This window comes from Narcine bancroftii, chromosome 3 (genome assembly GCF_036971445.1).
Source record: "Narcine bancroftii isolate sNarBan1 chromosome 3, sNarBan1.hap1, whole genome shotgun sequence".
Taxonomy (NCBI): domain Eukaryota; kingdom Metazoa; phylum Chordata; class Chondrichthyes; order Torpediniformes; family Narcinidae; genus Narcine; species Narcine bancroftii.
Genome location: NC_091471.1, coordinates 186510221 through 186534859, shown reverse-complemented (window position 1 = coordinate 186534859; position 24639 = coordinate 186510221). Strand labels below are relative to the sequence as shown.

At 39.9% G+C, this 24639-nt stretch overlaps 1 protein-coding gene across 19 annotated transcripts in view; it reads left to right on the top strand.

Moving 5' to 3' along the window:
- LOC138757936 (polycomb group RING finger protein 3) overlaps positions 1-24639 on the top strand; it is a 167780-nt gene that overhangs the window by 118201 nt on the left and 24940 nt on the right. For 14 of the 19 annotated variants that reach the window (XM_069926106.1, XM_069926102.1, XM_069926112.1 and 11 more), the window contains 3 exons: positions 2080-2217; positions 2831-2911; positions 15077-19013. In XM_069926106.1, the coding sequence (XP_069782207.1) occupies positions 2080-2217; positions 2831-2911; positions 15077-15124 (267 nt within the window). In that variant the 3' untranslated portion in view covers positions 15125-19013. The other 5 variants (XR_011353999.1, XR_011353998.1, XR_011354000.1 and 2 more) reach the window with 3 other exon arrangements.

Here is a 24639-nt window from a genome sequence, read left to right as displayed (position 1 = left end):
CTGAGTGACTTTCAGTGCAAGCTCCTTTTTTAACAGAGCGCACTCAGATTTTTAACTGTAGACTTGCTGAGGTGCCTTTACATGCTGATGTTGTTTCTATACCTGCCCTAAGCTTGTTTTCATTCTCAGGGGAGTAGGTATTCTCTTTCTGTTCCAATGGCTATTTTTGGATTTAAAGGGATTTCTCCCAGGAATCTGGATTAACACCACCCAGCAACAATTTTGTAATCTGAAGGCGTTGCATTCAACTGCAATTCATTTTCTTTGAGCTTCCTTTGGATAAAAAATGCTGTTACTTTATTTACCCCTAGGCTACCAGAACGCTAGTGAGCTTTTATTAATGTATTTATTGAAACCTAGACTCCTATGTTCATTCTACTGACAGATCTTGTTCCTTTATGCTGCATTTGAAAATAGTGTTTTTTGTTTTACTTTGTTCCACTTAAGATACTTCTGAGCTACATTGTCATATCTTTTGCATCAGCTCTTGAAAACTGGTTTTCATTTTAGTTGTTTTCCTTTTCATCTGGCCCTGGATATTCATGTTCTGTGCAAGTTTACATTGAGAGCATCAGACTTTCATTACCTATGGAATGCTTGACTGATGCAGCATAAGGAGGACAAAGATATAGTCAATATTTCGAGTCAAGATGCTTCACTCCTTCTGAGTCACGGACTAGACCTGAAATTCATCATCCCATTCCACAGATGCTGCACAACCCACCGAATTGCTCTAGCAGTTTGTTTTCCGCTCCTGATTCCAGGATCTGCAGTCCCATTCATTTAATCTACTATTATCCCACTGGAGGCGGCGCTGCTGGACCTATTGTAATGGTAGTGCTGCCAATGGTGTGGACCTGAGGAGACTGAGGAGCAGAGACACAGCACTCCCTCGCAGGGTCCTATTTCCCAGTCTGACTGCCAATAGTTCCGTGCAAGCTTTAAGCAGCCCATTAAAGGAGTCAGTCAATGGTATTTTATTTAAAATCCTGCAACTGCGGGGTCTGGGCCCAACATGGCGGCACCTGTGTTTGGCAGCAGCCTTGAGGGGTTGCAGTCTCCACGGGAGAAGCGTACAGAGCACCAGTAATGGGAGAATACCCGTCGTTGAGAAGGAGAAGCAGAGGAGATGACCCAAGGATGGTGAACGCAGTGATGGACAAGCAAGGGGCTCTTTGGCTGATGGATACACACAGGTGGCGAGCTGTTGGCGACTCAAGGTGAGAACCCCACACAGGCTGTGGGCTGCTGGGGACTTCAGGCCAAAGGACTCACACCAGACTACAGGGAATTCAACTGGCAGCCTTGCAAGTTGATTTCAAACATATACACACCTGGCTCTGAGGACACTGGACCTAAATCTTTGCACACAGTCATGGTGTTCTACAGCATGGGAATGGGCCCATCGTGCCTCTGCTGACCAAGCTAACCCTATTTACCTGTGTTTGGCCCATATGCCTCACAACCTTTCCTTTTGAATGTTGCAATCATCTTTGTCTCTGCACTTGCTTTGGCAGCTCATTCTATGTTTTCATCACGCTACAACCTTAAATCCATGCTCTCGAGATTGAGATTCCTCTACCCTTGGGGAAAAAGGCAATGATTAGTTGTCTTCTTTATGTCTCTAATGATTTTGTACCTCGACAAGGTTCTCCCCTCCAAAATTCAAGGGAGGAAGTCCCAGCCTCTCCTTATTCAAACCTACCATCCAGGCAACCTTCTGATGGACTTGTTTTTTACATCAGTCCAGTTTAATGATATCTTTCCTCCAATTGGATGACCAGAACTGTGCTCAATACTCCATGTGCAGTCTCACCAACATCTTGTTCAGCTGTAACATGACATCTGTGATCCTGTACTCCATGCCCTGACCATTGAAGGCAAGTGAGCCAATACCATAATGGATGGGACAATGCAGGGCACTCTGATACTGGAATACACCCTACCGCAGGTTGAAAGCATTTGGTTGGCTGTTGGTTGATTGTGGAGCTAGAGTTTCCACTATCATGTCAGAAGGGATGGTATTGAGTGAGTTTGTAAATATTATCTGTACTCTATTCTATCTCTTGTTTACTCAAGGTAAGCATCTGTTTGGAATGCAATAGCAGTAAACTGCGTGGCTTGAAGAGGAAATGGATTCGATGTTCAGCTCAGGCTACCGTTCTGCATCTGAAGAAATTTATTGCCAAAAAACTGAATTTAACATCATTTAATGAGGTAATTTTTGAATTTGTGTCTGCTATATTAAAGTTAGAGTGCCCCCTCTTATTTGTGTTTTTAATGTATCTTTGTGAATTATTTGGCTATTATCACCTATTTCCACTTGTCCTTTTGCACACATACTTTCCAATCTAAAAGCATTTTAATGGTATTTAGGGATACGGAAAAAAATGAAAGAATATTGTTTCTGACGGTTGCTGTAATCTCATTGAATGATCTTGTGCTAATTGCCCTTGTTCTACCATATAAATACTCTGTTGATAGAAAATGTCCATCATTGCTTCCCTTTAGCAAGCTGACTCTGCCTCAGCATCCTGGTTACTGGCTGTACTCAGTGGCTCCTCTGCAATACAATAGCGTGATAGTGAAAGAGTGATAGGCACACAACAATATACTGGTTTTGAAAGCACAAACAACACACCCCTCTACTTAGGATTCCTTCATTGACCTTCCTTCATTGATTAGCACTTTAATAAAGTTGCACTCCTTTCCAATTGCTTTGTGTAGCCTCATGTGTAATTACTCATACACTGCAGGATTTGACTTACAAAAGATGTTGCCTTAATGTGTGATTCTGATGTGACTTCTTGCTCCCTTTATTGCCCCATAGTTGGATATTCTATGCAATGAAGAAATACTTGGAAAGGATCACACTTTGAAGTTTGTTGTTGTCACTAGATGGAGATTTAAGGTAAACAGCTATTGCATTCTCTTTGTATACCACTCAATAGCTTCTATATTTTAAATTTTAGCTATTTTTCCATCAGTGGTCCATTATTGATGGATATGATCAATCTGGTTACAAGTTGGTTTTGCATCTTTCATTACCTGACATTAGAATCACCCGCACTGGAGGTAGTTCCTGCACCAGATGGATTCGACTGATCAAAGTAATGAGTTGCAAAACTTTGTGAGTCATGGAGGTTTCAGTTTGATTTGCGCTTTTTGTTAATTAACTCATTCATGGCTAAAGGAATAAATACAGTGAGGAAGAGACTGGAGAGAGAAACAAAGTTGACTCCAATTGTAAGCTGATATGGGGATGAGTGGGTGTGGTGGTGAGGCAGATAGAATCACAGTTATATGGCATAGAAACAGACCTTTCGGCCTCATCTATGCCGACCAAGTTGTCAACCTGAGCTAGTCTCAATTGCCTCTAAACCTTTCCAATCAAAATGTCTTGATAATGTTGCAATGCATCTGCCTCAACCATTTCTTCTGGCAGCTCATCCTTTATGTCAAAAAAGTTTCCCTGCAGGTCCTCTTTAAGTCTTTCCTTTACCATAAATCAGTTGCCACTCACTCTGTCCAGATATTTGATTCTGCTGCATGCCTTTACAATAAAAATGTGTTGACTTTTAGACATAATTTGTTAAACAGGAACACATTCCTGACAATAACCAAAATCAAGTAAAGTAGTTCTGTTGATCTGGTTTGATATTTTAACATCTTGGGATATATTTTAGTATGAAAAGAAATAGCATAATTTCTGATTTGCATTATTATTCAAACCATCGTCTATAGTGCTATGTAGGTCAACAAGAAATCTGCTGGTTCTTGAGTGCAGTGCAGTACACAAAAGTGCTGGAGAAACTCAGCAGGTCACACAGCATCCACAGAAAACAAAAAGTCATGTAGCGTGAATAAAAGCTCTCACGACTGGAGGGAGAGCAAATGCTTTTATTAGCTATTAACTAAGGGTAGGGTTCAACAGTAGTCTTCAGAAGGGTTCTGGGTTTAGGCAGGAAACCAGGGTTATATGGGGGTGGAGCTGGGAGGTGGGGCCAGCCATCAGCACAACACCCTACCAGTGAATCTCAGTTCACTTGCAGGCCGTCAACGTTTCGGGCCCTCCTCAGAAGGCCTGAAACATTGACTGCCAGTCACGTATTTTGTTTTAACTATTAATATTTATTAAAGTATGCTAATTGCCAGTATTGTTGATGTTCATGCCCTAAACTGTGGTCAACACTGAAAATAATTTCTTCATGCCATTAATGAGAAAGCTCATTTGACCAATATTTTGTTGTTTCCTACCACTAGTTCCTCCATCTGCCCCAACTTTGCCATTAGCATGATGGAGATAGTGGCCCTAGGTTTCTCAGTTCGGCTACAGTATACTTCCTCAGATTGGGAGACCAAAGCTGTACACAATAAGAACATAAGAAATAGGAGCACAAGTAAGCCATCCAGCCCATTGATCCTCCTCTACCATGCAATGAGATTATGGATGACCTGTTGATAGACTCATCTCCACCTACCTGCCTTTTCCTCCATATCCCTTAATTCGCTGACTATGTAACAATCTATCTAACCTTGTCTGAAATATATTTGCTGAGGTAGGCTCCACTGCTTCAATGAGCAGTGCATTCCATAGATTCACCACCCTCTGTGAAAAGCAGTCCCTCCGCATCTCTACCCTAAATCTACTACCCTGAATCTTGAGGCTCTGTCCCCTAGTTCTAATCTCCCCGACCAAAGGAAACGATTATCTAACCTCTATCTATTCTATGCTTTTCGTAATTTTATGCTTCTATAAGATTCACTCCCCTTAATTCCATCAAGTACAGTCCCAGACAACTCAATCTCTCTTTTAAGGTGAGAGGAGGGAGGAAAATATTTTACAGAAAGTGGTGTGTGTCTAGAACAAGTTGCCTGGGATAGTTGTGCAAGCAAATTTAATTGTAATGTTTAAGATGTGTTCAGCCCAACTCATCCATTCTGACCTATTTGGTAACCTGAGCTGGACCCTTGTGTTGACCTTTGACGTATACCTCTCTGAACCTTTCCTATCCATATCTTTCAAACTTTATAATTGTACCTATCTCTACTGATTCCTCCTTTGTTCCATAAAGTCACCATTACCCTATTTCTTGGCCGACTTCCCAAGTTGATACAGACCCTGTTGTAATTTCATATACCTTTTTAAGTGTCCATTATACCACTCATTTTGCTGTCACCTTCAAACTTTCTAACCATGCTTGCTATATTGTCATCTAAGTCATTTATATATAAACAATAGGGGATCAGAACTGATCCCTGTGGCACACCATTGGAAACAGGTTTCCAATCTGATTCTTATTGCCAGAACAAATTTGTATCTATTAGGCCAACTGGCCCTGGATTCCTTGTGATGTGGCATTGGGACCAGCCTACCATGCAGGACCTTATCAAACCCTTGCTAAAGTCCATCATCTACTCTCCTGCCTTGTTAACCCTCTTGGTGACATCATTTAAAAAAAAACTCAAATTCATGAGATGCTATTTCGCACACACAAAAACATGCTGGCCATCCTTGCCTTTCCCAATTAGCACTTTAAGAAAGATCTTGCCTTTCCCAATTCTGATGGATTCTGTCTCCTTTATTCCCTCCAGAAATATTCCCACCACTGATGTTAGGTTCACTGGCCTGGCTTGTCCTTGCAGCTCATAAAGGTACAATATATGTCACCCTCCAGTCTTCTAGGTCCTCACTTGTGGCTAACAATGATACATTTAGCTCTGCTAGTATCTCTGCAACTTCTTCTCCAACTTCCCACAATGTCTCAGGATATACTTGGTCCTGCTCTGGAGATTTATCCACCTTAATATGCTTTAAGACTGTTAATACCTCGTTTGTAATATTGATTAGTCTTTCGTCCCTTGTCAAGTTCAAATTTAAATTTTATTTTATTGTCACATGTGCTGAGGTACAGTGAAAAGATTGTTTTTGTCTTATTCTACATATCTATCTATTAGGTATAGCAGAATAATTACAGTTTGAAAGACCAGTTCGAACAGAGTAAGGACAACTTAATTTTACCACCATGAAGTTCGTTTAGCAGTCTGATAGTAGCAAGAAAAGACTGTCCATATGTGTGATTTCATGCTCTTGTATCTTCTCTATGGGAGCAGAGGAATTAATCCTTTTGTACCTTGGCTGTTTCTACAAGGCAGCAGGAGTTGTAGATGGAGTCAATGGAAGGAAGGGATATTTGAGTGATGTAGAAGTCACATTCACAATTTCTTGAAGTTTTTTACTGTCTTGACTGGAGAAGTTCCTGGTGAGCCACCCTGATGGGATGCTTTCAATGGTGCACCTGGAGAAATAGTTAAAGAATTCAGGTTGCATGCCAAATTTCCTCAGGACAGGCCCCAGGAAATGTTTACTCCTCGAAACATAAAGCAGTCTTCTCTCTCATCCTCAGCACCATTGATGCAAAAGAAGGAGCAAGCTCCATTCCTCTTCCAGATGACTATAACCAACTCCTTGGTCTTGCTGAAATTAGGAGAAAGGTTTTTGCCCTTGTCCCTCCACCTCACTTCTATAGTCCAACATTAAAGATAATGCCTACAATGGTGGTATCAGCAGTAAATTTATAGATTGAGTTGGAGAGAAGATTGGGTATGCAGTTGTGGATCAAAGGGACTGTAGTAGGGGCTGAGTCCTCAGCCTTGTGGAGCCCTAGTGTTGAAGATGACTATGAAGGAAGTGCTGTCACAATTTTTACTGAGTGCAGGCAGTGGGATAGGAAATCATGGATCTAGTTGAGACAGGTCATGGAGTGTGGGAATCAATTTCTTGGATATTGTTGAGACAAGCTGCAGTTGTTGGTGGCTTGCGTTCGAAGAACTCATCAAGCTGCAGGTTGCTGAAGACTAGTTCATGGGGACCAGGTATCGGAACCAGGGTTCAAGAGGGTGCTTGAGGGCAAGAAGAGCTCCTGGTGGGACCTCAGAAACTGAAGGATTCCTTATCATTTAGAGATTTGAATAGATCAAATTAGAGGTTTGAATCTGGAGCACAGTTTGATGATGGTTTGAACTGGAGTCTGTGCGGTTGCAGAGGCTGTGGGAATGATGAAGGGTCTCTGAAGGGTCTCTCTTACTTCTCTTTCTCCTATTGTTAGGGGTGCCAGGCTATGCTCATGGTGACTCTTTGTTTGCCTTGCAGCAGACAAAAGTTGAAGAAATATCATGAATGTTACATTTTTAAATGTAAATATTACATGACAATAAAAGGAGCCTTTGTTGAAGATGCTTTAGTTTAATGGGATGACTATCCTTGGTGTCCAGGTGTTCCAGGGCTGAGTGTAGTGCTATTGAAATGGGATCTTCTGTGGACCTGTTGTGGCATTAGGCGAATTGAAGTTGGTTGTGGTTGGATATTAGATTGGAGTTGATGTGAGTCATAACTCACCTCTGAAAGCAATTCCATCCCTCCCCCGCCCCCCCCCCCCCCCCCCCCATTTCCTCCACCACCTATTTCCATCTTCTCATCACTTACATACTTATCTACCTGGGGTTTTTCTCCCTTATCATCTTTTTTAAGCTGTCCTTGATGATTTCATCTGCTCACTATCCCTCCATACATCACTGACCAGCCTCTGTATCTATCCTACCACTCCCTTCCTCACCATCCCTCCCTTACCTGATTCCACCCATCAGCTACCAGCCTCTGTGTCTACTCCCCTCCATCACTATCCTTCCCTTATTTGGATACATCATAACCTAGCTGCCTCTGCACCTACTAGGCCCCTCCCCCCACCACCCCTCAATGACCTGGTTCCACCCATCTTCCTATCAGCCTCTTGTGTCTATTCTACTCTACCCCCTCCTCTGCCCTGCTTCATCTACCTTTATTTCTTTCTACTTTTTATGTTTCCACCTACCCTCCACCAGCCTGTATCAGAATGCTGCCTCCTCACCCATCCACCCCCATCTGCCCATCATCCTCTCAGCTGGTTCCATCCATTACCTACCAACAAGTGAGTCACTTGGTTCCGTGCATTGACACTCTTTTCCCAGGAAGATCTAATATGGGAGCATAGTTTTAAGGTGAGAGAGGAAAGATTTAAAGGGGAGCTGAGGGCACCTTCTCACAGAGCGGTGGGTATTGTTCTGAGCCCAGAGGACCCCAAAACCCAGCAGCAATAGATATTCACCAAGACAAATGGTTACTTAAACAAAAGTTGCTTTTAATTGTCTTTAAACATGAAAACAGAATCACACTTTAACTTATCACGATTGACTTAACTAACCTAACTTAACCCCCTTCTAATTCTAAGCGCACATGTATGTAATGTGTGTGTAAGTTCAGAAAAGTTCTTTGATTCACAGTCCAATCTTACTTCTCATTCCTCCAAGTTCATTGGCTGCAGGCAATTCTTCTACTGTGCACAGAAGTTAACATTTATAAAGTTCACCAAGCTTCGGTGCTTGAAAGGTAAATGGTTACTGCTCAGGGAGGTTCTTGTTGATTTTTATAGAAAGATTTGTTGTTCCAGGACATCCACAACTGATTTACTTCCATCAGCCACTTTATCCCTCAGGGTTCTCCAGATGATAATCCCTTTCTTTCATGTCACCACAAAGTTCCTCCTTGTTTCTCTTATTTCAAGTGAAACATTAGACAGCCAGTCCTCTCCTCTTGCATGAACCACAGAGGCTTTGACTAGGCTTAACTAAGAACTCACAACCCATCTTCCAAATGGGGTTTTCCACAAACATGCCAGCTTGTCCTGTTCCAGTCCCAGCTGCTGTTGCTGACTGTAACACTGTACAAGTGATTTCTCTCTCTCTGAGGGAAAGCCTGTTTGACTCTCTCTGCTTGCAAAACCACATGGCCCTCTGAGAACAGCAAGTTCCCTTCCAGACAATATGCGGCTCCGACAAGCTCTTTCATCTGTTGCCTTTTTGTAAACAACAATCCATTAGTGAAGTCTCTTGAGCACTCTCCAAAACTCTTGCAAAGGCTGTGGGACCAATATGTCTAGCATTAGCAGAGCTCCAGTATTTCAAAGAAGATCTGTTTTAAAGTGTTTGTATGTGACCTACTCTAACAAACCTTTCCCAATATATCTCCCAAAAACACATCTATATAGTCTGTCACAATATGTGGAAGGAGGAACTGGTGGAGGTGGGTGCAACTCCATAATTTAAAAGGCATTTGTATCATCAAGTCAAGTTTATTATCTGTTTCTACAAGTACAATCCGACAAAACAGAGTTCTCCAGTCCTCGGTGAAAAAATATGCAGACATTCAACCAGACATAACACACATTCAGACAAACAATACATATGGAGGACAAATATTTAATCTATAAATATTATTTCATGACTATGAGAACCTCAGATGGATGTTCCTTTAGACGTTCAGCATTCTCACTGTCTGTGGGAAGAAGTTGTTCCTCAGCCTGGGGTTCTAGCACTGATACTCCTGTATCTCTTCCCTGAAGGGAGCAACTGAAAGATGCTGTATACAGGGTGGAAGGGATCAGCAATGATTTTGCACGCCCCCTTCAGACCGATCCAAGTAGATCACAACAATGGGTGGGGGGAGAACCCAGACAGACTGCAGTCTTTCCATTAGGAAGTCCAGGATCCACTTACAGATAGGGGTGTTGAGTCCCAACGAGAACAGCTTCTCCACCAGCCTCTGGGAAATTATTACATTAAACGCTGAGTTGTATGGATACATGGACAGGAAAGGTGTTGAGGGATAAGGGCCAGACCCAGATAAATGAGGCTAGTTTATCTGACAGCTTGTCATCAGCATGGATGAGTTGGGCTGAAGGGCTTATTTCTGTGTTGTACACCTCCATGACTCTATCTCTTTCCCTCCCTTTGCACTCCAGCCATTGTACTCTCAACCAGAAGTATTGACCATCCCTTTGCTTCCTCAAATGTTTTCTGCACCCCTTCTTTTGACTAGAATTAGATGCAATATTGATGTTAACATTTCACCACGATTTGCTTTCTTTGTCTTCTGATACTCTTTATAAAATGTTTAAGATCCTCCATACTGTTTTCACCACTTCCTCACCATATAACCATATACAGCACAGAACAGGCCAGTTTGGCCCTACACCTGCCATGACATCCTTCAAAATTTGACAAGTACATTGCAGCTTTCACAGCCCCTCCTTATCCTTTGGATTAAACTGCCTCTGTTCTTTCTTCTACCACAAAGTACCATTTGGTATCTCTTTGCCTATAGATTATGTCCCCTTAGTGAATTGGAGGAAGGGGGTAAATCAGTGGTAATGGAGTGGCTGGTAGTGGCAACATGAGTCTTTATTCCAAGGGGGAAGATGTGTGAAAGGATAAATTGGGAAAGAGTTAAATGTGGGGTATACCCCTCAGGATACTGCTGAGGGGGGTGACCTATCTTTTTTTTTGAATATTTTATTTTAAATTTTCCATTCATGTAATTGATATATTTTAACATAAGCAAAATTTGATTAGATTTAAAAATTACAATAATTACATGGTCTTTATTTCCCCCCCTCCCACAGATACCTCCCCCCACTAAAATATATATAGTAATAGAAATAGATACAATACATGGTTACATAGAAAATAATTCATAGAAAAAACAAAGAGAAAATAATGTTATTCTGGATGGCACAAAGGATTAGATCACACATTGGGAAGAAGATTATTACATATCTTAAGAGGCTGGAGATGCATTTTTAGATATTTACTTCTAAACTTGTTAGAAAATAGAATATTTATTTCTTAAATTATATATAATTTTCTCCAGAGCTATGCAACTTTGAATTTCCATACTTCATCTAAATGTGCATCTAATTTCCAAGTCACCACAATATACTTTCTTGCCACCACTAACGCAAACTATCTGACCTATCTGAGCAAGATACCAGCCATACCAACAGCACAGTGGTCGGCCCTGATCCTCAGAAGGGAATGGTGAAGTCAAGAGGAGTAATAGTCATGGGGGGGACTCGATAGTCAGGGAGACAGATCGGAGATACTGCATCTGCAAAAGACACTCCAAAATAGTCTTTTGCATCCCTCCAGGATGTCCCTAAGCAGATGCAGCCTATTCTTAAAGGGGAGGGTGACCAGCCAGAGGTCGTAGTGCATATTGGTATGAATGACATAGGCAGGAGTGGGATAGATATCCTGCAAAGAAAGTTTAGGGAATTAGGAAAGAGGCTGAAGAGCAGGACCTCCAATGTGGTCATCTCTGGATTACTCCTGGCCACAAACAGGGAAGTTCAGAACTGAAAGATAGTTCAGACAAATGTGTGGCTGAAGAGATGGTACAGAGAGAAGGGTTTCAAGTTCTTAGATTATTGGAACCTTTTCTGGGGAAGGGGTGACCTGTACAAGTGGAATAGGTTGCACCTGACCTGGAGGGGAACCAATATCCTCGGGGAGGTTTGCTAATTTTTTTTTTTTTCTGAGTGGGGTTGGGGGTGTGATTTAACTAGATTTGTAGTGGGATGGGTACCAGAGTGAAGAAGTAGAGGAAGAGGCAGCTAGCACACATGTAGAGACACCTTGTCAGGAGTTCATGTGGAAGAACAGGAAGTTAGGGTAAAATTGCAGCCATGGGGATGAGTTACAATGCAACAGGGGTACAGGGTCAGGGCTAAAGATTTTGTATTTAAATGCACGAAGCATAAGAAATAAAGTGGATGACCCTGTAGTACAGCTACATATGGGCAGGTATGATGTTGTGGTCATCGTGGAGACGTGGCTAAAGGATGGATGTCATTGGGAGCTGAATGTCGAAGGATGCACAGTATATTGAAAGGAAAGCAGAAGGGATGGTGTGGCTCTCTTAGTAAGGAATAACATTAAATTGTGGCTGCTTGCCTAAGTGCAGTTTGAACCAGCTCAGAAAAATGCAGGTGAACTGCTGATGTCAGTAACTGGGAGGGCTCTGTCTGCGGGACGAACCACAGGCCGGAAGGTGATGTCATTTTCCAACTGGATGTCACTTGAGTCAGACTTCTTTCTCTCGCTGTGACACAGCATGACCACAAAATCATTAGAAAGAGCTGACATAGGAGGAGAAGATATCGAATCATTGTGCGTTAAGTTAAAAGACGGGTAAAAAAAACACTGTGGCAGTTACATACAGACTTCCAAACAGTTGCTGGGATGTGGATGACAAATTACAACAGCAAATAGAAAAGGTGTGTCAGAAGAGCAATGTTATGGTAGTCAAGGGGTTGGGGCTGGATCTCAAGAGAGAGAACTTGTAGAAATGCCTACAACATGGGATTTTAGAGAAGCTTATTGATGAGCCTACTAGAGGATTGGCTGTACTGCATTGGGTGTGGTGTAATGCACCAGAGGTGATTAGAGAACTTAGAGTAAAGGAACCTTTAGGGGGGGAGGCAGTGACCAAATATGATAGAGTTCAATATGAGATTCAACAAGGAGAAACTAAAGACAGAAGTATCATTTTTTTCATTGGACTAAAGGGAATAACAGTGGCATGAGAGTTGATTAAAAGGAGGCACGATCAGGGAAGACAGTAGAGCAGCAATGGACGGAGTTTCTGCGAAAAATTAGGAAGGTGCAGGATAGATACACATCAAAAAAGGGAATATTTGAATGGAAAAATGTCACAACTGTTGCTGACAAGGGAAGCCAAAGCCAATGTAAAAGCAAAAGAGAGGGATACAAGGAATGGGAAAATACTGTGAAGTTTTAAAAACTTGCAGAAAGCAACTTAAAAAAAAACTCATCAAGAAGGAAAAGAAGTAGTATGAAAGTAGGCAGTAAAAATATCAGAGGATACAAAAAGCATGTTCAAGTATATCATGAGTAAAAGAAAGGTGAGAGTAGATAATAGGATCACTAGATATTGACACTAGAGAAATAATAATGAGAGACAAGGAGATGGCAGAGGAACTAAATTAGACTTTTGCATAAGTCTTCACCGTGAAGGACATAAGCAGTATGCTGGGTATCTAAGGATATCAGGCAAGTAAGTTCAGTTACTATTTCAAGGGGAAAAGTGCTCAGAAAACTGAATGGTTAAGGGTGGTTAAGTCTCCTAGACTACATGGATAGCACCCTCTGGTTCTGAAAGAAGTAGCGGTAGAGATTGTGGAGGCATTAGAAATGATCTTCCACAAATCAATAGATTCTGATATGGTCCTGGAGGACTGGAAAATCACAAATGTTACCCCATTATTCAAAAAGGGAAGGAGGCAGCAGAAAGGAAATTATAGACTGACCTTGCATCAGTGGTTGAGAAGATGTTAGAGTCGGTTGTCAAGGATGAAGTTATGGAGTAATTGAAGGTATGTGGCATGATGGGCCAAAGCCAACATGATTTCCTTAAGGGAAAATCTTGCTTGACAAACCTGTTGGAATTCTTTGAAATGTCAAGCAGGCTAGATCAGGGAGATTCCGTGGATGTAACAGATTTGGATTTGGATTTTCATAAGGCATTTGACAAGGTGCAGTACATGAGATTACCAGATAAGATAAGAACCGGAGTATAACAGGAAATATTCTAGCATGAGTAGACTGTTGGCTGATTGGCGGGAAGCAGAGAGTTGGAATACAGAGATCATATTCTGGTTGGCTGCCAGTGATGTTCCACTGGGGTCGGTATTAGGGCTTCTTTTTATGTTGTATATTAATGATTTATATTATGAAATGGATGGCTTTGTGGCCATGTTTGCAGATGATAGGAAGTAAGTGGAGGAGCAGGTAGTGTTGAGGAAACAGGGAGATTGCAGAAGGAATTGGACAGATTAGGAGAATGGGCAGAGAAATGGCAAAGCAACATGCAATGTTGGAGAGTGTATGGTCATGCACTTTGGTAGAAGAAATAAACAGCAGATTATTTTCAAAATGATGAGAAAATTGAACATCCCCAGATGCAAAGGGGCTTGGAAGTCCTCGTGCAGGATAGCCCGATGGCAAACTTGCATGTGGAGACGATGGTGAAGAAAGCAAATGTAATGCAGTCATTCATTTTAAGAGAAATAGAACATAAGAGTAGGGATGTGATGTGAAGGCTTTATAAGGTACTGGTTATACCCCAGTTCAAGTATTGTGAGCAGTTTTGGGCTCCTCCATTCAATAAAGGATGTGCTGCCATTAGAGAAGGTTCAGAAAGACGATTCCGGAAATGCAAGGCTCTCAGCCAGTACTCATTGGTATTTAGGAGAATGAGGGGGATTCTCATTGAAACATTGTGAATGTTGAAAGGCATGGACAGAGTAGATGTTGAAAGATTGTTTCCTGTAGTGGAAGAGTCTAGGACAAAAGGGCACAAATTCTGGATCGAAGAGCATCTGCTTAGAACCTCTGTGGAGGAATTTCTTCAGCCAGAGGTGAATCTGGAATTTTTTGCCACAGGCGGTTGTGGAGGCCAAGTCGTTAGGTGTATTTAAGATGGAAATTGATAGTTTCTTTATTAGTCAGGGCATCAAAGATTGTGGGCAGAAGGCCAGGCAGTGGGGCTGAGTTGGAAAATGGAGCAGCTCATAATTGAAAGGCAGGGCAGACATGCTGGGCCAATTTCTGCTCCTCTGTGGAGGGAAAAACTGGAGAGAAATTGCATTAAGGAGCTAAAAGTTAGAAAGGTTGCAGTCTTGAAAGCTATTGAATAGAATAGGTGTTGGATATAGAATCTTACTGCAGCTCCACTGTGCTGTACGTCCCGTGTTCATTGACATCCAGGTTATCAGAGGCAAGGTTAGCGCAGCGCTATTACAGCGCCAGCAACCCAGGTTCCAATCTGGCACTGTCAGTAAGGAGTTTGTACGTTTTCTCGTGTCTGTGTGGGTTTTCGCTGGTTTCCCTCCACCCTTCAAAATGTACAGGAGTTATAGGTAATTGGAGTATTTGGGCGGCATGGGCTTATAGGCCAGAAGGGCCTGTTATTTTTAAATAAAAAATGTAATTATTTTGTTTCATAAGGGGGTCTATGAACCAGTTCCATAAACTTGTTAATTTCTTCTGGAAGTGAGACAACACTGTAATTATTTAGAAAAGTCTTTTTGCTAAAATGTCTAAATTCAGTAAAATGATGTGATCTATGCTGTATTGTGTAATGCCTGTATCTCTCTCTCTCTCTCTCTCTCTCTCCTCGAAGAAATCGCCACTTCTGCTACATTACAGGCCAAAAATGGACCTGCTATGACATCAAGTTTTATTCCCAGCACAACTTGATAAGGTGCAACTTTTGCAGAGACTATCACCCAGCACTCAGACAATGCATCCATGGATCTAGCATGTAGCACTCACCAGCAAACGTACACGCCAGATCAGAGGTACTGTTCAACTGGGACTGACTCAACAAAAGCCTGCTTCTGTGCTCCCTCTACATGATGTTGGAATCGCTCATGGTTAACTGGGTTTTACAGTCATAATATTATGAAAGGATCAAATGAAATTGCACCAAGACACTTTTTATACCTGGTTTATAAAGAAAGATGCAGTGTCATGACTTTGTGTTTGGCGGCTTTGTTGTTGTGGGCACAAGAAATCTTTTATAGTTTACATTTTGACTTTTGCTTTGGCAACTCTGTGAACCTGCGTGTGATTTGGAAATGTTTTCATGATGCAGTTTATTAAGCTGTGGGTTGCTTTGGCTTTCTTATTTAAATAACCTTTGGAATAACCTTTATAGTTTAAGCTCAAAAATTGTGGATTTGAAGTTGGAAGATTTTTTAAAACATCTTATCAGGCCAAGTTCCTCTGTTCACTGAACAGTAATTAACCATAAATTTGTGACTTTACCGAGACAAGGTTTTCCAGATAAGTCTGCTTTGTTATCACATGGTGTTTCCCCAAAAAAAAACTTTTCTTGCATCAGCAACTGCACCGATACACACCAAAGTCCCACCTCTCAGGAATGAAGTTTCAAAGTTCTCTAACACACTAGTCACATTCTGCTACCTGGCATTGAAGCCACAAAATTTGAAGCTTCAGGTTTGAATACTGCCTAGAAATTGACCCCAGCCTCACAGGAGTATTAAAGCAGGCTCTTCAATTGTTTAAACTCATCAACATGCAATACTGAAAAGACATTTGTGATTACATTTTGCATGTCCAGTGAGCTATAACAGTTGCTGAATAAATATCAAAAGGCAATTTAAATTCTTTTAAACAAGATTGCAATAAAGATATTTCTGAGATTTCTAAATTCGCGTCTTTCAGTGAGATAGGGTGAGTTCAGAATAACATTGCTTTTCTTGTCTATTTGTAGTAGCTATGCACCTTCCTTTGGAATGTCCACTGCTCTCCAACTTTCCAAAAGGATATTCTCAATAGCGGTTCTATATGTTGTTGCATCAGAATAACATCAAATTTATTTTGAAGAATTTGTAAGAAAAGAAGTGTTCACCTGTGTTTTTTTTTAAAAATGTCATTTCCAGTACTTTTATGGGAACATTACCCCTCACCCCAATAGTAATAAATTCCCATTGAAAATAAAGAGGATTTACGATATCGTTGGTGAGGATTAACTTTGGTCTCGCATTGTTCACGGGACATTCTGAAGGATTGTGTATTTATTGAAAATTATTCAATAATTATGTTTAATTCTTGGAATGCGGTGTATTTTGTTTGCACTGTGTACCAGGTTTCTAAGATAAACATTCTCCTTTTTAAAAGGATAGTATAGCATTAGAGTTGTGCATTAATATTACCAGGGCAGAATTATTGTATAGTATTCTTGTAAATATTTTAATGTGTATAACTGACTTCAAAGATGTTGATATGGAATGTCTGACCATTGCAACTGCCTGTACAGTGACTCAGAATATGCTATTTTTGGCAGTGATAAATAACATTTTTAATCAAGGCAGCAAAAAAGTTAACAAAGTTACAGCTTCTATGATTTTTATGACAGATTAAATGAAATATTATTTAAAAGCTGTATCCACTTTAACTTTTGACGAGTTTTAAGGGGTACCACGAGCTTATAAAGAAGGTTTGGTTACGTGGCTTTCGGACAAAATGTTCTCTTGTTTGCTGGAGGAGCAGCATTGACAGAATGAGGAGGCTTTCCCTCTGTGCATGTTGGACAGCAAAGAAACACAATGAAATATTTGTTTATGCTTTCCATTTCATAAATTTCAAATTTGCCAATATTCGAAAGTGGAAGAGTACACAAACAGCACATTTCAGTTTAAACTCTGCATGGTTGGACAAAAAAAAGAGGTTTCTTAAAAATTTTTAAATTCACATAGCATCATCTTTTGTTTTGATTTTGCTCAGGCACAAGCTGATGTCTGAAGAAATTTTACAACAGATTACCAACGGGAATGGAAGTGGATTTAGTCGAAGGAACAGAGCATTTACCAAAGGAAACACCTTTGGTAGAATTATGATGAAGCTTTCTTCTACATGTGCTTCATTGTGGCTCCAGATTCACTGCTGAACCATAGCTCTTGTATAAAGTAGACTGGAGCTCATTGAAACTATAACCTTCCTGTTTAATTTGTGCAAAATATATGCAACATGCTCTCATTTTAGGATTTTTTGTCTCACCAACCACAAAACCAAGAATTTTTAATATACCCCCCAATAGCATAGCAATGCAATCTCTTGCATCAGCCCCAGTATTTCACCTTGTATGTTTTGCCTATCGAAGTCTCTCTTTTGCGGCTTTCCTTGGTGTGAGCAGCTAGTTAATTACAACTCAGAATTAAGATGAACTAAGTAGCAATCTTTTTTTTTCTGGAGATAACATCTTAATTATACAGGTGCTGCTACCAGTCTGTCGACTGTTTCACCAAGCTTGCACCTTGTTGGATCACTTTGGAGAACACTGAATCAGTCACGTAATCACACTAGGACAGATCAGGTTGGCATTTTGTGAAGATTGCTTGGAGGTCTGCCAGCTCATGGCTACAGTACTTGGTGCTGATGCATAAATTACAGAGGTATTAAATTTGATTTTGTAGCTTGGAGTGATGGCATTTAAACCTAACTCAATACTATAAACACTACACCATCTACCTTGAAAGTGATACAGGATTCCTTTCTTTTAGATACATGAAGGGATAATTGTAGTTTTTGTTTGTTGAGGCACATTTAAAATGGTGTTTCTTTTACTGTAGTTCATACACAAACGTGTTGGAGCAGGACGTGCAGCATCCATAATGATATACGGTGTAACCAACATTTCAGGCCTGAGACATTTGTCTGTATATGATCCATTTTGACATTTAGAAGAATAACTTCTAATCAAATGGTGCTTGGAGGATAAGATGAGAGGGCAGTATTTGAAAGGTGTGATTAGTTTTTAAGCATCAGAATGTATAGAATGTGCACTGGGTGCTGAAAGAGGAGATATTTGTTTCCATCAGTGGCAAGAAAGTTTTTTTTAACCATGTTTGTATTATTATTTATGCATTATTGTGACAAGCTTTGATTTAAAAAAAAAGCCCAGATAGTTTGACTGTGTCATTATTAGAACCTACAAATGGGCATACTGTTTAATGTACTCGAGCATTGGTTTAACTGATATGATTGAACAATTCAAACAAAAGATATGAGTGCCTTTAACAAGATTGGGTCCATCTTTTCACAGTCTAGTTGTTGATCCAGTCAGTGCTGATATTACTGCATTGATGCCACCTGTTTTGTATTGGAGCAGTTCTTTGCCAGTTTTAATGTGGAATTTCCCTGTCCTGAAAACATCTGATTTCGACCTTTGTGAAATGTATCATTTCAAACTGTTTTAAGTAAGAAAGCCAAAGTTAAATGATGATAATAAAGCTAAGGAAATCTGAATCCAGTTTTCAGATTTCATTGCTGGGGAAATGTTTGGTGTAACAGTCCAAAATTACAATCCTTAAAACTGTGAAGGTAGGTGTTAACTTTGAGTTAAGTTTCGTTAATATTAATGGATGAGTGGATGATTTAGGGTATGTCCTATTTGTCTGGAATGGGGATATTTTTAAACCTTTAATATTTTCACTTCATCTGTTGTTCAAATGAAAGTGCTATGTGACCTTAGATAAATATAGTCTGACCCATTTGCTCATCCAGATTCTATGTTTACCTATTGCATTGTTTTTGATACAGAAAGCATAGCGTCTCTGTTTGTGTGGGGTTCAGCTTCTGTGTGGTATCAGAACAGAATTATGTATACAGCCTTCTACTCAAACCTGAATCTGTGCTTGTTTATTGGACAATGGAGCCTTTCAAAGACAATATTGTAAGTGGGCCTTTTTTTTTAAAAAATGTTGTCTGCGGCTGAGAATTATTATATACTTTCTAACTTTATTTCCTATTAAGCTTTGCAACTAGAATCTGGTTCATTGTCTTAGTAACACCAGAACAAGTTAAGTTACAATAAGCTTTGCTGTAAATTGGCTACCAATTTAACCTGAACTACTCAGTACGTTTTCTGGCACACTGGTACTGTGAGGTATTCCTGTGGGTTGGGCGCAATATTTAATGCAGTGCTGCAGATTGCATGTGAGTGGGGCAAATGTTTTATCACCTGTGCATTTAGAAATTCATGATCATCAGGGTTTGGATTTCATACCAGATTTAACACTTACTTCAATCTGCTTTTTAAGCGTAATGGCGATATAATATTCTCAACAAACATTGGGAAGGGGAAATATCGTTAAGCCTTTACAGGGCCACAAGAACATTCATAGAGCAGAACTGTTTCTTCAGATTGTGGCTGATGTGTGACTAAACTCGATGCCAACCTTTGTCTATTATTTATAACAAGTAATCAATTACACTGGACAATTAACTTTTTCAAAAGGTTTGCTTCCTGGAAGAAAAATAGGGATTATGATAGACGATTTCAAGCTGAACACAAAAGATCATTTCAGATTTGCTGTATCATGTAGGAAGTTGGAGAAACATTAAATTAACTTTTATTGAATGTAGCATGTTTAATCGCATAATGATGCTGACATACTGTGTTTGTTCAACTGACCTAAAAATGCTTTTCTGCTGATTTTCGTTCGTACTTAGCATCTAATGCCTCTTGTATTAGTGTCCAACATGAGATGGCCAGCAATGATGGATTGCAATTGCCTTGATACCACTTTTCCACAGTCACAATGTCCTGGTGAAACCTTTCACCGTGTTTATCACTGACTGCAACAAGATCATCAGGGAAGAACTCAAAGAGCGAATGCAGAAAAAGAATTTTCAATGACATGTTGCACTTTTTATATGTTTTGTATAGCATGTTAAAAATATGACAGGAAATCACAAAAATAAGTTGTATCTAAAAAAAAAAATTGTTTATGGTAAGACATTTTTATGGTAAATTTCATGATCAGCAGCCCAAAATCCATAAAATACACTCAAAAGTATTCAGGAAGAAAAATCTTAATTGTCCAGTGTTATTATTGGTAACACACAGAGAGCTCTAAATGTTTAACTAAAACCCTTAAATATAAAATTGTTTTTCATGATTTTGCTCCTAAAATCATTTGTTCTATTTTTTAAAAACACAAAATGCTGGAGGAACTCTGCAGGTCTCACAGCGTAGGGATATAATACGGATGTTTTGCCCAAGACTTGCTGAGTTCCTCCAGCATTTTTGCATCACAGCATTTGCAGAGTTCCGTGTCGTGCTTTAGTGAGGGACTCCATAATTCTTGGAACATTTGAGCAAATCATCCTTCAATTTTCTAGTTGGATCCATTTTTCTTTTGACTTGCCCTTGTCATTTAGACGTTATTTCTGGAGCCTTTTAAAATATGCTGTCAAGAATTGTTTGCAACACTCCAGGTGGGGTCGAACCAGGGATTTGGAACGATGTGGCGTTGTTTCTATCTTCTGATCCTCTAGATAGGCCACCATTTCATGAGCATTTTTCATTGTACTTCCTATGACATTTTAATAATTGATCCATTGAGCTTGTCAGACCCTTTGGAGTGCCGCAGTACTCACTTTGTGCAATGTAGAAATTACTGTTTGATCCTTCACTTGTCCAAAGAGGAAGACCTGCATCTAATCCATAGTGTTGCCCACTTAATCTGCCAGATCAATACTATTAGGCATTCCTATCTTCTAGAAGCTCATTTTGACAACATCGATAACATTCACTACTTCAGTCTCAATTCAAAAAAATGGATAGATTCTTCAGGGATTAGCATCCTTTACAAATTCATGCTGGCACTCCCTCAACAGAAGATGTTCAATCCTTCTAAACCTCGATAATATCCTGGTAGTAGATGTTAAGCTAACTGTTGCATAATTCCCTCCTTCTAGTGAAATAATTATACAATATTCAAATGTAAACAAAAAATTCTTAAAGAAAATTTAGATATTTGGCTTCTGAAAAGTTCTAAGTGACTCAAAATCCTGGGTTTGAAACCATCTTCTCTTGATGACTTGTTGTTTGTGCTATGATTTTCCTTATTACTTACTTTTTGTGTCTGTCCCTGATTCACTGTAGTTTCTTTGAAACATCTTCCTTCATTGTAAATATTGATGCAAAATAATTGTTCAGCATCTTTATTATTCTAGACATTAATCTCATCATTTTTATGTAAAAACATTTAAATATTTTTCATATTGGTATCAGTTTTGTGTAAACTTTTGAGAGGCATTTTAGCCTGTTTTTGTCCTGTGTCATTTTGAGCACTCTGTTTGTGAGAATCTGTCAAGATCCAGGAATTTTGGCATTTAAAAGAGAAAATAGATCAGTCATGAGGTGCCCATTACATTTTCAAGCTGATGGTCAAAGCTTGCATAAAATGTAAAACCAATGCCTGTTGACCAGCCAACCCTGTTTTTGTAAGGACTGCCTTGAGGAAATGATTACAAATCGATTGTTATCAACTTGAGTTATTTCACAATTCCTTGTAACAAATATATATTTCTGCTGTGCTACAGAGTTGCTAATGGAAAATACGGCTAATGCTATTACATGTACTATTCTCTGTTTAGGAACCAAAATGCATTAACTACTGCTTTTTATGGACATTAACTTGAAGAAAACATCATTGTGCACCATTTGGACATACAAAGATATTCCAAATTCTATATGACCAAATCCAGCTCTTCCCTCCTCTCCACCCTCTCGCTGCAGGTTCTTTCCTTTCAGAAACTCAGCTAGCTCCTTGTGTCGCTATCAACAGATTCCAGATCTAAATCTTTCTGCCAACAGGAATAGTGTTTTTTTTTAAAGCTTTGTTTAAAGATTTGCAATTATAAAGGTTGAGGTGATTTTAAGTGTAGCCAGATTTTTTATTTTATCAATTTTTAGCCCATTCAGAATATCAGTTGCATCTTTGAGAATCCAGCATAGTCATCGGCCTTGGTAATGTTGGATGTAAAATACTCAGTATGTCATCCGTGCCCTCTGCCAACACAAATTAATTCGTACAGCCATGCTCATGTGCCTAAAGAATATTTTTGGACTGCCTTATTCTGCTCCCTTTTCCTTCCCATGAAAATTTATCCATTTCCCGTCAATTGAGAATTTATCTTGCCTGATTTTGTTCTTTAAGGTTTTATTCTAGTTTGCTCAAGATGATGTCTGTTGTTCGTATCCCTTTGAAGTTGTTCTTTTCCCAAATGACTATCTTTATTGGAGTGATCTAGGTCTTTCTCTGCTGCTAATCCAAACACTAGGATAGTATGGTAAGACCATAAGAGATAGGAGCAGCAATAGGCTATTCAGCTTGCCCCACCATTCCATCATGAGCTTATCCATTTTCCCACTCAGCCCCACAGCATGGCCTTCTACTTAAAACCTTTGATAACTGTTACTGCACTGATATTGCTCCACATGGCTGCTGCATTTCCCAGAACCCAGTCCAGCAATTCCACTTTTAATGGTGGGCCAGAAACACACTCATTGAACTATAGAGCATTACAGTACGTAAAACAGGCCCTTTGGCCCTTCTAGTTGTGCCGAACTATTATTCTGCCTAGACCCACTGACCTGCACCCAATCCATTTCCCTACCATCCATGTAGCTCTCTATATTTTCCTTAAATGTTAAAATTGAGCCCTCATCCATACTCCCACCACTCTCTGTGAAGAAATTCCTTCTAAACATCTCTCCTTTCACTCTTAACCAGTATCCTCTGGTTTGTATCTCACCTATCCTCAATGGAAACATGCATTTACTTACCCTAATTTTATATGTCTCTATCAAATCTCCCCTCATTCTTCTACACTTCAGGGAATAATGTCTTCATCTATTTATAGAATAAATGGCACAAGAATTCTCTTGAACACTCTTCAAAAATTCTTCCCCCTCTTTTCCCCTAATGTTATTGCTCTCTCATTCTATATTAGGATAATAGAGTCCCTCTCTTCTCCACAATCGGAGGCATTGCATACGTGTGCCTGCCCCTGTACAATCCCAATGGAATGCTTCTAAATTTGTGACCATTGAGCAATAGCAGTGGCTTTTTATAATGATGTACCATATAATAAGACGGATAATCCCACCAGCCCAGACCCTCGATAAGGGGAAGAACAGAGCTGTTGTGGCTGTTCTGAAAGGAGATATTTTAAAAACCCATTTGGAAACTGATGATGCACACAAGAATGTTTGCTGAGAACATCTGATCAACATGAAGGAAAAGATATGTTGGCAGTTCATGGTTGATTATGTCACAGTTTGCTGCTTCTACCCCAGCTTCATAGCTGTAAAACCAGCTCCCTCAGTATTCTAAACCTCCGATTATTTTCATTGCATTTGAGTAAATATGCATAGCTGTGTCATTCAATATTTGTGATATGTAATGTCTTTCCTTTGTTACAGTGGAAAAAGATTGTTTGGCCCATCAAGATAATGCTATCCTCTGGCGAACAATTCCATTAGTCTTATTTCTACACTCTCATACAGCATTTCATTATTCTCACTCAAGTATTTCTCCAGTTCACCCCTAGCCCATGAACTCCAGGTCAAACCTACCAATTGAAAAATGAGTGAAAGATCATCTACCTTGTATAGAATCATAGAACACTACAACTCAGAAACAGGTCATTCACCCCATCTAGTCCATATCAAACTATTATTCTGCCTCTTCCCAATGACTTGTACCCACATCATATCCCTCCATACCCCTCCCATCCATGTACTGATCCAAATTTTTCTTAATGTTAAAACTAGCCCACATTCACCACTTCAGCTGGCAGCTCGCTCATCACTCCCACCTTTTTCTTAAAATTTAAAATCTGTCATTTAAAAGCATCCACTTACAAGAAGAGCTTCACTCCAATCACCTCTCTTATGCCATGGTGATCTTGTCAAATCGCCTCGAGCTTCTCAACTGGAAGCATTAATAACCCTAGCTTCTCTACTCTCACCATCTTGCTGACTGCCCCATCCTTGAAAGTAAATTGTTTCGGAAACTTCTCAAGAACCTTTACATTATTCCTAAAATTATTTGTTTTGTGAAACTCAACATAATTTCCCCATTTTTTGAGCTCTGTGCCTTTAATAATGAACTTAAAATCTCCCTTCTTTCATCATCCTGCTCTCAAAGGTGCATGTGCACATGTAGAACTGAGGTACTTGGCCTTCACTGCAATACACAAACATGCTGGAGAAACTTGGGCAGGTCACGCAACATCTATTGGAAGTAAAGGGAAACCGATGTTTCGGGCTGGTGTGAACCTGACAAAAGGACCCAGTCCTGAAACGTTGTTACCATTTGCTGAGTTTCTCCAGCACATTTGTGTATTGCAATCAACCCCAGCATC